Source organism: Pagrus major, chromosome 3 (genome assembly GCF_040436345.1).
Source record: "Pagrus major chromosome 3, Pma_NU_1.0".
Lineage (NCBI taxonomy): Eukaryota > Metazoa > Chordata > Actinopteri > Spariformes > Sparidae > Pagrus > Pagrus major.
In genome coordinates this window covers 16,976,878-16,993,059 of record NC_133217.1, presented here as the reverse complement: position 1 = coordinate 16,993,059, position 16,182 = coordinate 16,976,878, and the positions used below count along the sequence as shown (strand labels likewise).

Below are 16,182 nucleotides of genomic sequence, written 5' to 3'. Positions count from 1 at the left end.
TCATCAAGTATTGTTAATTTTTAAATACATTTTTTTTTCGGTTTTTAACAACATACAAATAACAGCATATACCTCTATGGCTCTGCCTAGATCAGTTCAGCTTGGAGAACATCTGTCCCTTTTAAATAAAGGTTGGTATAATTAAAACTCCAATCTGTTGCTTTTGTGAGGGCCATGCACTCCTCACAGTTTGCCGCAAGGCCTTTGTTTTGTCGAGGATACACCAAAAAACAGATTCCACAGAGGCTCCAAACATTTTCTGCAGACTAATGATGGCCGCAGAGAGAGAGAGGCAGAGCTTTAACAAGCAGGAAGACAGACAGAGATCCACTTCCAGGTCAAACTTTAACAAGGCTCTTATTGGGCAAATCCTAGGTCAAACTTTAACAAGAAGAGCTGCCAAATGGCACAGCCAAGGAGCACATACAGGTCGTCAGCTGGAGTGTCAAACAGACAGCAGCAACAGGATGATTTTATTAGTGTGGAGAGAGTGGATAACGTGCTTGTTATGAGGGTCGTATATCCTGCTTTGACCCCCTGTTTATGGTTTGCCTATAAGACTTAATGAATGTTTTACAGCCAATTGCAACAGTGGTGACATGTTAACAGGCTGACAAAAAACAATACGCATGCTACATCTGCTCACTGCGCCATATTAACGGAAACAAAGCGATGAGATCATCCACTCTAAACACATACAAATTGCACACTGCGCTTTGCATCATGGTATATTTTTAGAGGTCCCGTTGGCATGCTATATATGATGAAAAAAGGGCACAAGAAACAGAGGGAGATGTCCCGAAAAACTCCGAACACAATTAGGCTTTAATATCAGGCTCTTAAAATAGAGACGGGGGACACAGCGAAGCAAGCAGCCCAGCAGGACACGAGGAAAGGTCTCCTGGCACTGGTGGTAAATGAGCATCCATCTCTCCTCCTCTCTCAGTACAACACAGGAGAACTTTTACTGCTCCAAAAACCCAGAAAGTACACTTTACTTTCATTTTACTGACATCCCACCACCCTCGCTCATTAAACATTCATGCCTGTTCTTCTTTTTCTGTTTGCAAAAAGGTGAGCAGGACATTTAATACTTTGGGTCTAGCGGAAATTAAATTGCATGATTCTTGCCAGCTACAGATACTTGTATTTTACTTGAGTATTTCCATTGTAGCTTTCAATTCGATTTCTCTACAGCTCAGAGGCATGTTTTGTACTTTTTACTCCAACTTACCGACAACTTTAGTTAGGCTACTAGTCACTTTGCATATTCAGATTAACACAAAATATAAATCACACTACACTGTGGTATTGCTACTTTTACTGAGGTAAAAGATATCAGTACTTCTTTCACCGCTGGCTACATCATACATATCTACTCTGTACATTTCTTGTCTAGTGTTCTCCCCTAAGATCAAAAATCAAACTGCAGAAATTTCTATTATATATTCTGGTTTCATGGTGCCGCCCTCTAGCATTACTTAGACAGAATGCTGTTCTGCTATCTGTCTATGTAGATGATAACATATTTTGATACAGCCAATCAAAGGGACGCCCTTGTAGCTCAGTTGGTAGAGCATGCGCCCCATGTTCAGAGGCTATGTCCTCGCCGGATCACCCCAGGGTTCAAATCTGACCCATAGCCCTTTGCTGTATGTCATCCCCTCTCTCCCTCCTACCTTTCCTGTCAAATGAAGACAAAAAAATGAAATAAAAAAAGATGCAGCCAAACGAGCAGTAACTTCTGCATTTTATCATGGACAGATGCTCAAACTTACAGCCAGACAGCAGCCTGCTACACAACACAAGAACCACAGGCTCTGAACAACAACCCACGTGAATTGTTTCCTGCTCAAATCTCCTTCTTAGATCCAACTGACAAACAGGAACACACGTCTTGTCCGACACCTTCGCTCGATGTGGTGACTGTGCTGTGGTCCTTACTCTTCAACAACACTAAAAATACAACACTGTCTGCCCATGACTTTGTCTCGTTTTCTAGTGTAACAGCGGGACTCTGGCAGCCTGCCAGCTGCTGTCAATCAAACACAGAAAGGGACACGCCCATCCAGCCAGCTGAAAGCAAAAGCAGCGTTCCTGACATTTCCATGAAGATCTTTTTTTATTCCATTTAATAATAAGAACTATTAAGGATACATTTAAAACATTGGCATGTTGACATTATTTTTGACAACAAAAGAGATGACTAAATGTAATTTCTGTTGGACATTAAAGCATCAAAAAAGGATCCCTGCCGGTAATGGTTACTTATGAAAGAATGATGATGTTTAGTTATGTTTTTTCAGTGTCATCAAAGTGACATTTATCGTTTATTTATAATCACTGAACAATGTAATCTGGTTGTTATTTTTTGGTTTCCTTTGGTAAGTCTTTTGTAAAAGAGTGCCGTATATACATACAGCATTACTCCTCAATAATAAGAAAATCATACAAAACAGACTTTCTTGACAATGGTACAAGTCGAAAATAATAGATCAGAACCAGGGTTATAAACCAGAGTTCATATGGAGGCGGTGCAGATGACAGAGGTGCACTGAGGACAGAAAACAGAGCAGGGTCTCTTCTTTCCTTTTATCCTTGTTGGGCTGTAACATCTGCTGCTCGGTACAGTCGACTACGCTGACTCTAAAAGTATCTGAAACTGGATTGGAGGCAATTTCTCGCCCATATAGAAATTCTGAGATCAGTACCTGAAGGGCATTAAATACATTCAACCTGCAACAAAATTGCTACTATCAGGAAAAGAAAAATGTCAGATTTTCAACATAGCCAACCTATCTGTGAGCCCTTGAACTGTGCCCACTGACTAGATGGTGCTTGAAAAACATTTTTTTGCCTGTATAATATCGAATACAAAGGAAGAAGACTCCATACATAGTGGGCAAATTAATTCTCCCAGTGTCAGACAGGGTGAGGGATGGAGAACCTGCTAAACTGTACAAATTCCCATAACAGCATAAAAAAAAAAAACGAGGTTATCATCTTCAACCTTGGCTATTTTTTCCATGTCATAGTGATGTTTGAGGGGAGCTCTGAATCATAATATTGTACCTTACACAGTATTTACCGAGAGTGTAGGTGACTTACACCATCTGTTTATAAAGCAACAGGCTCAGGCAGATACTCTGCCAGCAAAAAGGCACAAGGTCCCTGGGCTTATCTTGGTGGAGGTGTGCTGCTGCTCCTCTGCACCAGCGAGGTGGAACGATAAACATAATTAAATTGAGTTGGATTACACAAAATGGATCGGATCAGTTGGAAAGGCGGAGAAGCTAATCCAGTGCAATCCACTCTATTGAGGTGCCAACCGCACAAAATGACATAAATAAGGAGGAGGGGAAGGGATGCGGTGGCTGTCGCGGGGAGATCAAGGCAGGGGGCACAGGAAGGACCCCTGCAAGTAAAAACAAGCTGCAAAGTCAAATATACTTGAAATGTTCGGTTTAAAATAAAGACAATAAAGAGCTGGGCTGAAAATACCTCTCAATCGTAACTGAATCTGAAACTAAAATTAAACTCTCTCATCATAAAAGGATGTTCCTGTACATGTGCGAAGCGTCGAATGTGTTTGGAAAGCTTCCAAAGTGTCAAAAATGAATAAGCAATGAATTTACACCACTCCCGTCCTTTGAGGCAGAAGTGGGAAATCACACTTGTCTTTCATCACAGCGGCAGTGATTGAGTCATGGATGAGACACACCACTCCTTCGGGTTTTTCACCTGTAAGTACAGTAAGTACACTGAAAATGTGTTTTACTTACAGAAGCAGAGATTGAGGCATATGGAGTGAAAGCAGGGGTCAAGAGTAGCCTGGGAGTTTCTATATTTTCTTTCAAGGCTGAACTTTTTTATTTATCACTAACACATCTACGACAGGACTCCCATAACCTCTTTTTTTCTCTTCCATTTCAACTCCCATTCCATTTCGCTCCTCCATTTTTTGTCCTCCCCCCTCAGATTGCATTTTCCCTTTTGTAACAGACTTTGGTACAATCCCCTTACAAATAACCTTTCCCCGGGGAAAGAGACTCTTACTTTCTCTACAGCCCTGCCAGCCCACTCCTACCCTCTCTTTCTTTTCCATCCCCATCTCCTTTTGTCTCTCAGCCTCAGGCACAGTAAACAGATTGATACAGTCTGGGGGTTTCTCCTGCTTTTCAAACTAATCCAGTGTAATCCTGGTCTGTCTGCGTCCTGTCCGGCAGCTCTGTGGAGCACATTATCATCCAATAAAATGATTATTGATGAATCTGTAAGTGACGCAGAGGAGATGACAAGGGCTCCTCTCAATATCCATCCTTGCAGGTAGAGATCTAAACCGCCTGTTGAAATGGAAAGGTTTGTTTTTGTTTTTTTACCAAATTAAATGTGTCTAAAGCACCAAGCATAAAAAATGGAAAGCAATGGAAACTGGTATTTAACACAGATTTTGAGTCTTCTTTATGTGAATTCATATTCTAACCCTCAGCTTGACCTGTACTGTACATTAAAACAAAGACTTATGACTGTACAAGGATTTTAGCCTTTTGACCTATAAATACCTGTTTTTTTAAAAATTGTGCCGGAAAATCTATTTGTTTTCCTTCATTTCCGGAATCAACTAACAATTACAGCAATCCTAGTTTTTCCGTACCACAAGCTGTTTTGGCCATTGTACAACTATGATCTGTTTAAAAAGACATGAGTGTTGCAGGTTCCCTTGCCGACTTGTACTTTGAATGTTAATCCGAAAGAAGACAAATTAGCTTCCAAACTAGATGGCCTTGCACTTCAATCTGCTTATGTTACAGCAGGGGAATCACAAGGTAACACAATGTTAACTAGAGCCCATCATATCAGACAAAAGATTTTCCAATATGACAATATTATCTCTAAAACAAAAGAGTTTTAATTTCAGCACATACTGGACAACATGTACACTGATACGATATGAAATAGGCCAATATTGGCCGATATTCTAGTGAGCTCTAACATTAATGTTAACACTCCTCATGATTTGTGTAAATGTAATAAACTATTACTCTTTTGCTAAAATGGTACTACATTTGGTGAAGAGTGCATTATGAAAAAATGCATGAAAAAAACCTTACCCAGCCATACCGAAGACCCAGCAACACGCACTTCTGAATGAGACATGTAATATCAGCTTTCAGCAGACTCTGGCCTAAACAAGTGCAGTTTGCATTATTTAAGCTGCCTTGGCCAGCCGCTTTAATTGAGAGTCTCCGCTTGGATAGTCATCCACGCAGACAGCTCAAGGCAAGCCCTCGGCAACGTATGTATGCAGGTAGAGGAGGAAAATGCACATCTTTGTGGCATTTGAAATATGAATGCAGCATTTATACCAGGACAGCATGTTCAACATTAAAATTTGACAGTCTCAACATTAAATCAACAAGCTGTGCCCGAGGCGAGCTTTGTACCAGGTGGAGACTATACCCCGCGCAATATGGTGGATGGGATTGCATGGACGATGATGGAATCGCTGTCGAGATGCAAGCAAAAGACCAACGAACCAACAGCTGGAGAGGAGAAAATGCAACTAATGAGATCTGTTTTGTGGCATGACTCTTCAACGGGGGTTTAAATAGAAAACAGAACCCGGAGAAAGTCATACAGGGACAGTCACATGTTATTGAATATTGTTCGAAACAGACTCACAGTGCAGTCACTGTAAAGCAATATGATATCTGAGTTATGGCGTAAATTCTGAATTTTTTTTCAATTCCTCAGTGTTCCCTTTGCTTTTCGTTTAACAAAGTGTGCTAAACCTCTTAGTCTATCTGTGTTTGATGTGGCAGCCATACAACAATATACCTGTAATATTAGCAGTTTCCTTATTTTCTGATAAGGTCAGGAAAAAAATGATCAAAAGTCAGATATGAAGAGTTCTTTCCAGGCTTTTGATTCCAACTTTTCCTTGCAGTTTTCAATACTTGATGCTTCTCACACATTTTAAACTCTATTCAAAAAGTTTTTTCAGGTTTTCCTAATTAAACTATTTGAAACTTTTTTGGCTCCTTGAGGGCAGAACTCAACAACAAGCCAAATATCATACACATTTGACATATTATGGCTTAATAAAGCTGACTAAGCTTCAGCTACTCTTTTTTCTTTCTGGCTACGTTCCAGTTGTTAGACAGGGTCAATTATGCTCATCCAGGTGGAGCTAGAAATGACTGCACATGGCTGTGTTCCAGCACTGATATATTTGATGTCTTCTCATTGATAACTACAGTGTCTGTTTGTTTACATGCAGCTGAACACAGAGCCCTCATATTAATATTTCAGGTTTGACATTTAACTGCATTAAAGCCTATCAAGTGCTGTATCTGAGTTAGGAAAGTGCTAAATCACAGCATTATTGGCTCATTACAGCTCCCATAACGAGTGAGAACATGCATCCTGCATTAGCAGTGAAATCAATGCAACTACGTGACTCGTTGTGTCGTGTAAATGAGATGCTGTTAGGTTATATAGCTGGGGTCTGCCTGTCTTTGTCCTGGCCTACATCGATTCCAGCGAGAGCTGTAACAAAGCTGAGACAGAGCTCTGCAAACACCTCCACTGTCAGCAGCCTTCCACGGCTCGTCTGAATGCAAAGCGGGTAGCTGGAGCTCCCCCGTCTGCCCTCTTCCAGTTCACTTGCAAGTTCACTACATCCGTGGGTCAAATCACCAGTCAGCTCTCGGCCTCGGGCAGGTCCGGGGCTGCGGCTGAGCCTCCACCTCACTGTGTGGCTCAGCTTGTCGGCCAGCCGCAGATCTACAGATCATTATCGCTATCAAGCACTGTTTCCCCAACAAAACGATATCTCTGCCTTTGATCCTTTGCCAAAGCTTATTTTTGTTCACTTCTGGGCATTCTAACCCAGGAACTGCTCTCACTCGGGGCAAAACTCAAGCACGACTAAAAATACCCCTCTGTTCTGTTGATGAGATGGAAATGTATGAATTAACGGCGGGGCATCATAGGATAAGGATACTTTCCCACACCTGCTCAGTCTGTGCAGACGATGTAGGTCTTTGGGGTTGGTTTTTTTCTTGTTATTGTTTTTCTTTGTGGGGAAGCTCTCCGAGGCTGTTAATGTAATGCAAACATTGTGCCGGGCTCCTGCTGTGGAATATCCAATTAAAAAGCACTAGATATGGAGCTTATGTGCAGCACTGAGGTTAGGACGTCCAAACTGGGCCAGAGGTCCTGAAACATTCAGAGTGGTCTGCACGCTGCTCCACATCCACACACTGAACAAACAGAATACATCTGCTGCAGCCACTGACTTGTTATTGTTTACACAGCCTTTCTCAGAAAAACACACAAAGATAATATTTATATACTGCTGAGCCATGTGAATGATAACAGCTTTGATAATCACAATAATCATAATGATAATAATGATGCTCTCTATATAATATTTGAATGTTTTCTTTTGTGTAACTTTTAAATGATATATTTTTTATATATTTGATGTATTATTGTCTGTGACAGCACTCTTTAAAACAGACATATTTTTGATACAGTTTTCAATGTGCTCTTGTTAAATATGTAAAAAAAAAATTTTTTGAGAATGAGGTGGATTATTTATAACCCTGGGCAGATTGAAAGGTTAAATATTTGACCTGATAACGAGCCAACCGGGATCAAACTATTGTCCATTTAAATACATTTGTGTTTTGGAGTCAGTGTGCAGGCATTACTCTAAGAAAAACTAATACTGTCAATGATTCTGACAATCACGTTATCACTTAATTTTCTTATTAAGTATACTCTTCTTTGTTTTATATACATTTGAATCGAACAGTACAGCATTTTGGTCTATTTTGCAGATAAAACAAGCTTTTACAACCTGTCTCCCTGGGCTCTCAGAAATAGTAACAGGCCGTCTTTTGATATTTCAACCCAATCCCCAGAATATGTGTCATCAGTAAACGTTTCTGCAAACCGAGGATATTTTCAAAGAAACTTGACATTTCTCTGTGATGCATCTTGACTTTGTTTTTCGATTCAGTACTCAATTTCATGTTGTGACAACGCTGTTCATACAATCTGGTACGGTTTAGGCACAAAAACTACTTAGGGTTAGGAAAAGATCATGTTTTGGCTTAAAATACCACCTGAGGTCACCACAAACACAGCTGGAAATTGTCACAATGTCTTATAACATCCAGCGGTTTCACACTTAAAAAAAGTTTAAACGAGTCTCGAGAAAATAAACAGCTAGGTAAGTAGCCAATGACATGTACAAACGTGAACATATCAGTGGCTGCAGAAACATTACCTGCCAACATTTTCTTCCTGAAGACTGGATGTTTTATAACATTCATTTTTACTAAGCGAAAACATTGTTAGAGAGGAAACTAGATTTTAACATTTTCTGAAGATTTAAACCACATCTCATAACCACCAATGATGACCAGATAAGCTAGTAAGTAGACTAGGGCTGTCACTTTTGAAAAAACAATTAATTAATTAATGGCCTCATCTTGAAAAGTACTGTTATTTAGTTCACTAGTGGTGACTGCTGCTTCGAGTGACAAGCTAACATTATGGTGAGGCAGCTGTAATTTAAAAAGCCTTACCTTTATCAACACTGCTCAGATGCTTTCGTTTCCTGACTTGTAAGGAAGGCTTGTGAGTTTTCTTTATTTTTGCATTAGCAAAGACAACAGCAAATCATAGTTTACTGAGGGCAATGGGTCAGATTGAATATTTAATTTTCTCCCATGTTAGACCAGTAATTAGAATTTCAAATAATTAAGTGACTAAAGTTAATTTGTTTTTCTGTCAAACTGTTTCCAAGGTCAGGGATGCACCTTCACATACAAAATGATAACTGATAAACAAACACTGTAAGTAAGTGCTGCTTGCACCCCTTGTGCCTCCATATACTGTAGTAGAGCAGCACAGATTTAATGTAAGTAACAGATGAACTTCATGTCACCTGAGGTGTTTTCTATATCTACAAGCCTGTCATTAGTATGCTGCTGAGGATTTTTCACTCCATGTAGGCTGCTGGTCCTGCTTGTCTCTTATTTTGGCTTAAGATATTTCTCCAGCTCCAAGTGTCTGCAGCTGACTGTATGAGGCTTGTCACAGGGGCAGAGATATGGTCCTTTTGGGAAAGGAGCTCTGCGAATGCCCAAACTTATCAAAGCAGCCCGCCCCATCCCCAAGCTCCCAACACAATGCTCCCCTAATTTCTCCTGAATGGAAGTCTCCCCAGACCTGGAGTAATCTCATATTCGCCACTTGCACGCAGTAACTCTAGTTACTCTAGCTCTGTTCCCTGCTTCCTCCCCTGCCAATTGCATAATCAAGTCCAGAACTCATCAGCAAGATGGCAGAAGAAGTGCTCTATTAAGCTGCATCGTGTTCCATCTGTTGTGTAAGAGAGAGATAACAGTATTTACAGTTCTGGAGTTTGTGGCAGACTGTTTCGGCCAAATTTTGTGCACCGCAGAGTTCTGCTTACTTCATAAAATGTCACGGATTAATTCTGCCGCTTGCAATGGTGTCCAACTGCAATCTTTGCCCTCGACAGAAATATCACAAACTAACTTTATTGGAAGAACACTTTATATGAAGAACTCGTCTTAGGTAAAACCATTTGAATGTTTGAGAAAACACAGGGGAAACATTCACTCTGTAATTCTTTTATGGCTTGTTCTGCCTCATCTTATAAGTATTCTATCATTTTTATTTGATTTTGGGAATGGGCCAATATTGCTATAGCTCTAGACCTGCAGTACGGATATAAGACTTTAAGAGAGACTCTGTCAAGGAAGTGGTTGCTAAGTGTCTTTCAACTGGCATCAAGTATTCAGCGCTCCGGTCTTGGTGAGCAGGATGTGTTCTTTAAAAATGACTAACCCAGATTTGAGTAAGGAGAGCAGCTGATAAAAAAGTGCTGAGTACAACGCAGCCTTATCTTCCTCACAGACTGGAATGAATTTACCTTAACATGAATCAGCTTCCTGAAAGATGCATTAAGTGTGTTCTTTCAAACAAGACTCATATCTGTGTCGATATTGTCGAGCCATTGCGTCCATTACTCCGTCATACACTGAATGAATAGAAGACAGCGGTTCTACAAGCACAGAGGTATTTCATTTTACACATCACTGTATTAAGAGGTGATAATAAACTGTGTGAGGGCTAAAATTGGAATCGCTGGGTCTTCCATTTTCTACACTACGGTGAGGTGTGTGCCACACTTTTCTTAAACCGGCACATTACAATTAATGTATTATTAGCGAGCTATCTGAGGACAAAGCAGGAGCACCAAACTCTTTCATGTCAGGAACAATTCCAAAATGTAATTCATTTCACCACAAGACCCAAATTAAAATGAATAAATCAGATTTTTATCAGAGAGGAAGATTTTTGCAGTTGTGATAATTTGAGAAAGAAACTTCGAGAAAAAAATGATTCATCTAATTTGATTCAGTCGTGAGTCAAGTAATCGATGAGTTGCTGAACAGGAAATTAATCAAGCAACTATTTTCATAACTGATTTATCTATACATTTCTCTTTCTTGCATTATTGTAAACTAAGTCTGGAGTCTCTGGATTGTCGGTCGGACCAGACAAGCAACTTGAAGACATCACATTGGGCGTGAGGACGCAGTGAGAGACATTACTTTCCAGATAGATTTCCCAATTAATTAATTGAGAAAATAAACAGCATTTTAATCGCATTATTTGCAGCCTTGTATTCATACTGTAGTTTTAGAAAGTGACAGCATACCCAGGAAAGTAATTCTGTTATTTTGTCACTTTGGTAAACTCCAGCAAGTAAACAACATTAAAATTAAATCATGCCTCACTTTGCCCGGACCCCTCTGGAACCCTTTTAAGGACCCCTTGACGTCCCACGTTTGGGAAGCAGGAACTAGAAGGGACATGTCTGTCTGGATAAAAACAGCTTGGTGCAGGAGCTGCATCTGGGGCTTCAATTGAATTAGTTACAGTGCAGCAGGAGGACTGTTTACACACTAGTGCTCCTCGTCCGTCACCTTTAAAGGCAACAACAGTGCACTAGACTCGAGACAAAGCCCATGAGTGGTACTTGAAGGATGCCACTTGGATGCTGTAACAGTGCACTTCCCACATGAGGAGCTCCACGGGGCTGCGTCTGAAGAAGTGTTTGCAAAAAATTCCAACAGCTTCAAAGCAGAAGGCTGTGCAACGGATTAATTAAAGCGTCTGCGAGCGGTGCCGCCACCACTGCTGCTGCTGCTGCTGCTGCTGCTGCTGCTCCATCCGTTCAAAATTCCATTTCAGTCACGTCCACTTCTTCAAAGGAGGAAACACATGTACATTTGAATAAGAGTGTGATTATTCCACTACTTGCACCGCAGCTTACACATGTCTGCATGGGATTGAGATGACTGCAGCCTGCAAATTGGGCTGTCAAGTGGTTTCAGTGTTCCACCACTGCTTCCATCCATGAGCTGCTGGCTGTGGTTTTATGTTATCCCAACTGAAATATGTGCATTTTCTGTACGTACATTCACTTTTTACCTTCATTTACATTTTTTTCCCCCTGCTTGACAGCAAAACCAGCAACCTTAACTCATTTAGGGTATGAATTTCATCATGTGTGGTCTTGTGGATCAGTGCCTTGCTCAATACAAATGAAAAGTTTGTTAACCTGGGTGCTGAATTCACTCAGACCTGCCCCTGTTTGCTGAGCTCCACACTACACAAGGCTGGCTGTGGGCACCTTTTGCTGCATAACAACTTGGCAAAAACCGCCACGACGCTGAAAGGACCTCGCTTATTTTAGTGTGACCGAAACAGGAAATTGTAAGTAGTCCCACAAACCCTCTTATTTATAACTTGAAGTAGGCGGGCTGGTGGAGTCATGTAGCCTGCAGCCCAGCACCAAGCGTTAAACCTGAGCACTGTTAGTGCACACTCAGACCCGCAGCTTCAAGTGTTTACTTCAGGATTCAAGCACGGACACTTACCTTGGTCCAGTAGCCGGAGGGAGTGCTGAAAAGACGGGTCCAGCGTGTCCTTCTCTGCCATAAGCTCCGGCAAGTACTTTTCGTTCTCCATCTCTCTCTTCCTGGTCTCTGGGCTCCGAGTGAGCGACTCAAATGTAATTCAAGTTAATAAAAAAAACACAAAAACTTGCTCAACGTCCGAGCTCCAAGTTAGCTCCAAATGTTTTCTGTGAGGCAAGAGGGGGGAAAAAACACACGCGGGCGATAATGTTTTGTCGCGCTACAAGAGCATTTCTCTCTCCAGTCCTCACACACAAACACACACACACACAAACACACACACACACGGTAAGCGGTTAAATATGACCGGGAGGTTTTATCCCATCCGAGTGTCGTTGAGCCAACAGAGCCCCGCTACGCATCACAGCCGGACTGCAGCTTCCCTCTCCTCTCTGGGCGGACAGGCTCTCTGAGGCTCAGTCACTCTGTTGTATCCAGTGCTCGACTGAGGCGGCGGCAGCGATTGGTCACCGCGAGCAGGGGGCGGAGCAACGCGCCGGAGCTGTCCGCGGTGCTGAGTCCCGCCACAACCACCTTATTATCATAAAGTCAGCGCGAGCACAGGAGGCTGTGGCACAGGGGCTGCACCTGACTGACACCTGCCATTTTTATTTTCATCCAATCACAGAGCTAATTAATTCATTTCAAAATGTGCCTCTTTGCCTCTAATGCAGCATGCAATCCGAAAAGTAACTAATAACTACAGTAATCAAATGTTTTGTGTTTTAGGAATATTTTTGCTTGACTTTTATTGCATATCCATGCACATGCATACAGTATATGCACCCATATCCCACTTCCCTAATCCCTATCCTATCTAGTGTATATGACTTTGTTAAAACGTAAGTCACTCACCGGAAAAGTATTTGAGTTTTAACATATCTGATATTGAATGTACTTAAATTTCAAAAGTAATTTTGAAAATGATAAACAATATTGGACTTAAAAAGTGCAAGTGTCAAAAAAATGTGTGATTCCATTAAGCAACCGATAAACAGTGTACCTGTGGTTTTTGAGGCCCAGAAGCCTGTGGCCCCGGGGCAGTTGCCCACTCTGCCAGGCTTGTAATCCAGCCTTTTCAGAGTTCTACGTTATAATTTTTCATCTTTAAAGGCATCATTCATCATTCATTTTGATGTTACATTTAAGCCCCCATATTTTCTAATCATGTATGTTTTTGTAGGTGTTTCTGGGCAAAATCAAACACAGTTACTCAACGTATTCCTTTAAAAAACACATAAAGACATAACAAGATAACATATGAAGCATTGGACAAAACCATATGTATGTACCTATACTACCATGGGAGATTATATTAACTTTGATGTCTATAAACTCCACGAAGGGTAAGACATACACAATGAGTCACAAGACAGACTGTTTTTGAGCGAAACCTAAGCTATTTATATATGTTTCCCAGGGTTTTCTCACATATAATTACATTAGACATGAGAGTGAAGGCTCACTCATGACCTCACAGCTCTATATGTGAAAGGATGAGTGAGACATGCAAGATGTTTTGGGGTTAATAAGGTAAGAGTTGACTGGCCTTCAGCATATGAGTTATTGCTTTATATATGGTATTTTAAAAGGCGTATACTGTATGCTGAGATAGCTGCAGTTGAAATATTGGCATGTTTCAAATCAGTTAGCACAGCTGCAGGAACATCTCACGAGGCGACATAATTGTCCTCCTTACTCATTTAAGTAATTGATTGGGACTGTGTGACTCCTTAGGTTGCTTTTACTTGTTGGGACAACCTGTCAATAGTTCTCAGGAAATCCAATCACCTTCTCATAGGTCAAGCATGCTTTCTCGCCAGGCGTGCTTATGAATTCATTAAATAACCCCTGTTGTTTAGAAAACACAGCCCTGGTCATTATTAAAGCCAAACATGGTGAGTCTCCAGATTTATTACAGCGAACAGACAGTGACACCAGTGTCATTAACAGGCAGATATAGAGTTTATCCAGACAGCAGATATCTACAGATACAGCAGCAGATCCACTTTATCAGACATCGTGAGCCTTACACTTCCTGGAAAAACATACAATGAATGCAAAAGTGCCCTTGTGAGGAATTTAGGGTGTTAACGTCCGGGAAAAAGAGGATTTGTATACACGCTTGGTATTTGTTAGAAAATGTGGAAAAAAAGATAAGAATTCTGTCAATATTTGTGGAGGATGCTGAGGTAGCCTCAGGTGGGCGGATATCTGTAGGCTGATCAGCACTGGTTATATAATTGAGATTTTCTTTTTTTCTTTTTCTTCTCCATTCTATTTTCAATAACTTGGAGAAAATATGACCCAGAGGCTAAAACCAAGATGGGTTTATGTATATTTATCAACGCTATATCCTTCATGAACTTTGGAAGGTGCTGTTGGTTATTTTGCTTTTGTGGCTTGATTTGTGCTCTGGAATAATCGCTGCGGGCATTAATGATGATATTTTTTTTTTGTGTGTATGTGTATAAATAGCAGGCTTGGAAAAACTAAATGAGTGGAAATATGCACATATTGCTTGGCGAGCTCTGCAGGGTTAGGAGGTCCGCAGTGATCTGGAAGCGAGAGTGAAATGGAGACGGCGTGTTATTTGTGAAGCTAGCGAATGCTGCTGCACCTGGTAACACTGCAAGAGTCATGAAGTTGCAGACGTGGGTCATGTATGAATTCTACTTTATTCAGATAACTTCCTGTCTCAAGCGTGTTTTCCCCACAAATTCTTTCAGGACTCTTGTTTGTGAGTGATTCACCGCAAAGAGAAACGCATTATGAATCAGCTTACTTTTTAATCTCTCCCAGAGACCATTAAAAACCGGCTCAAATGCACTAATCTCCTATTCAGAAGAGCGACTTATTTATAGATATGCTTGCCATCTGTTGCTCCGTCGTCTTCATAAACAAAGCCCCACATTGTCATTGATGTTTGAATCAAAATCGCAGGGCCTATACGTCTTCCTTCAGAGTCGCCTGTGTTCAGAGGGAATTCGCTAAGTGATTGCAATACATCAATCGCAATGAAAATAATCATGCTTTATGGGGCAACATTTTTATATATGTCACCGCAGACCACAAGGGCAGCAGCGTTGGTGTAAACAAAGCTGTGAGAAATGTTCTGTCAGGTGGGTGTAAAGAATGAAGAACAGTGGGCTATTACATTGACAAAGTGTTATTTTGATCATTAGAGAATGGCTGCCCCCTTCCTCGCCCCTCAGCCTGTCCAAGCCCACTAAATATGATGCTGACCACACCTAGAACCAGACAGCCTGCTCTGTGCAGCGCCCCGGGGTGCCATATACGGCTTACACACCCATACTATTATGTCTGCACACTTCTGTATTCCAGTGTTCCTCCCTCCCATAACAACAGGCAGGGATCTCATCAGCGCCGCGTGTGGTCCTCTTCCCGCCGACTTGATGTAAATCCTAACTGATTTAAATGGAAACACTTGTCTTGTCAGCTTTCAATCTTCATAAAATCCCATTTCGGTGGGAGGATGTCATGGGGGTCTTGTCACCTGAGGAGCAATTAGGCCTTGATGCGTCCTCAAACTGATCGCTGTGTCACTTTATGTCACGAACTTGGATTCCAGGGCGGGCGGGGGGGGGCGGGGGGGGGCGGGGGGGGGGGGGGGGGGGGGGTTCCACTTTGTTATGGCAGGATTACAGTGGCAAATCAGCAGCACTTTTAACACCTTAAATAAGTGGATTCCTTACCATCACCACATTTGGGCGGCGGCAGGAGGATGGCTGGGAGAGTGGCAACACTGCCTCCTTGTGACCATGTCAAATTATTTAAAAAGAAGGGTCCATATGAGAGGAAAAGGCTTTTTTAGGTCATTTTAATAAGTGGAATCCTGTTGGAAAAGAGGTGGGATGGAAATAAAACTTTGCTGGAGCTACAAATCTGGCTAATTCTCCTAAAGCTTTTCAGTAAATGGTGCAGCCCTGATGTATACCAAGCAGCTCTGCTGGTAAAAGCATCATTACAAGTCCAGCGGTCCTGTGTTTAAAACCAAAATTGGAGGCATTTGGAGAAAATGGTCTTAATGGGTCACAACGAAAGGGTCCCCAAATACAAAGGAAATTGTTTTTAGGTCATTTTGTTGCTTTCCCCCCTTATTTATCCTGTTTTCTCATGTTTTAAAGGT

The 16,182-nt window shown here is 41.4% G+C and overlaps 1 protein-coding gene across 1 annotated transcript in view; it reads right to left on the bottom strand.

The window, feature by feature from the left end:
* khdrbs3 (KH domain containing, RNA binding, signal transduction associated 3) overlaps nucleotides 1-12,105 on the bottom strand; it is a 115,682-nt gene extending 103,577 nt beyond the window's left edge. The window contains exon 1 of the mRNA XM_073462890.1: nucleotides 11,994-12,105. Within this exon, the coding sequence (XP_073318991.1) occupies nucleotides 11,994-12,084 (91 nt within the window). The 5' untranslated portion in view covers nucleotides 12,085-12,105. The remainder of the gene's footprint in view (nucleotides 1-11,993) is intronic.
* Nucleotides 12,106-16,182: the final 4,077 nt, after the last annotated feature.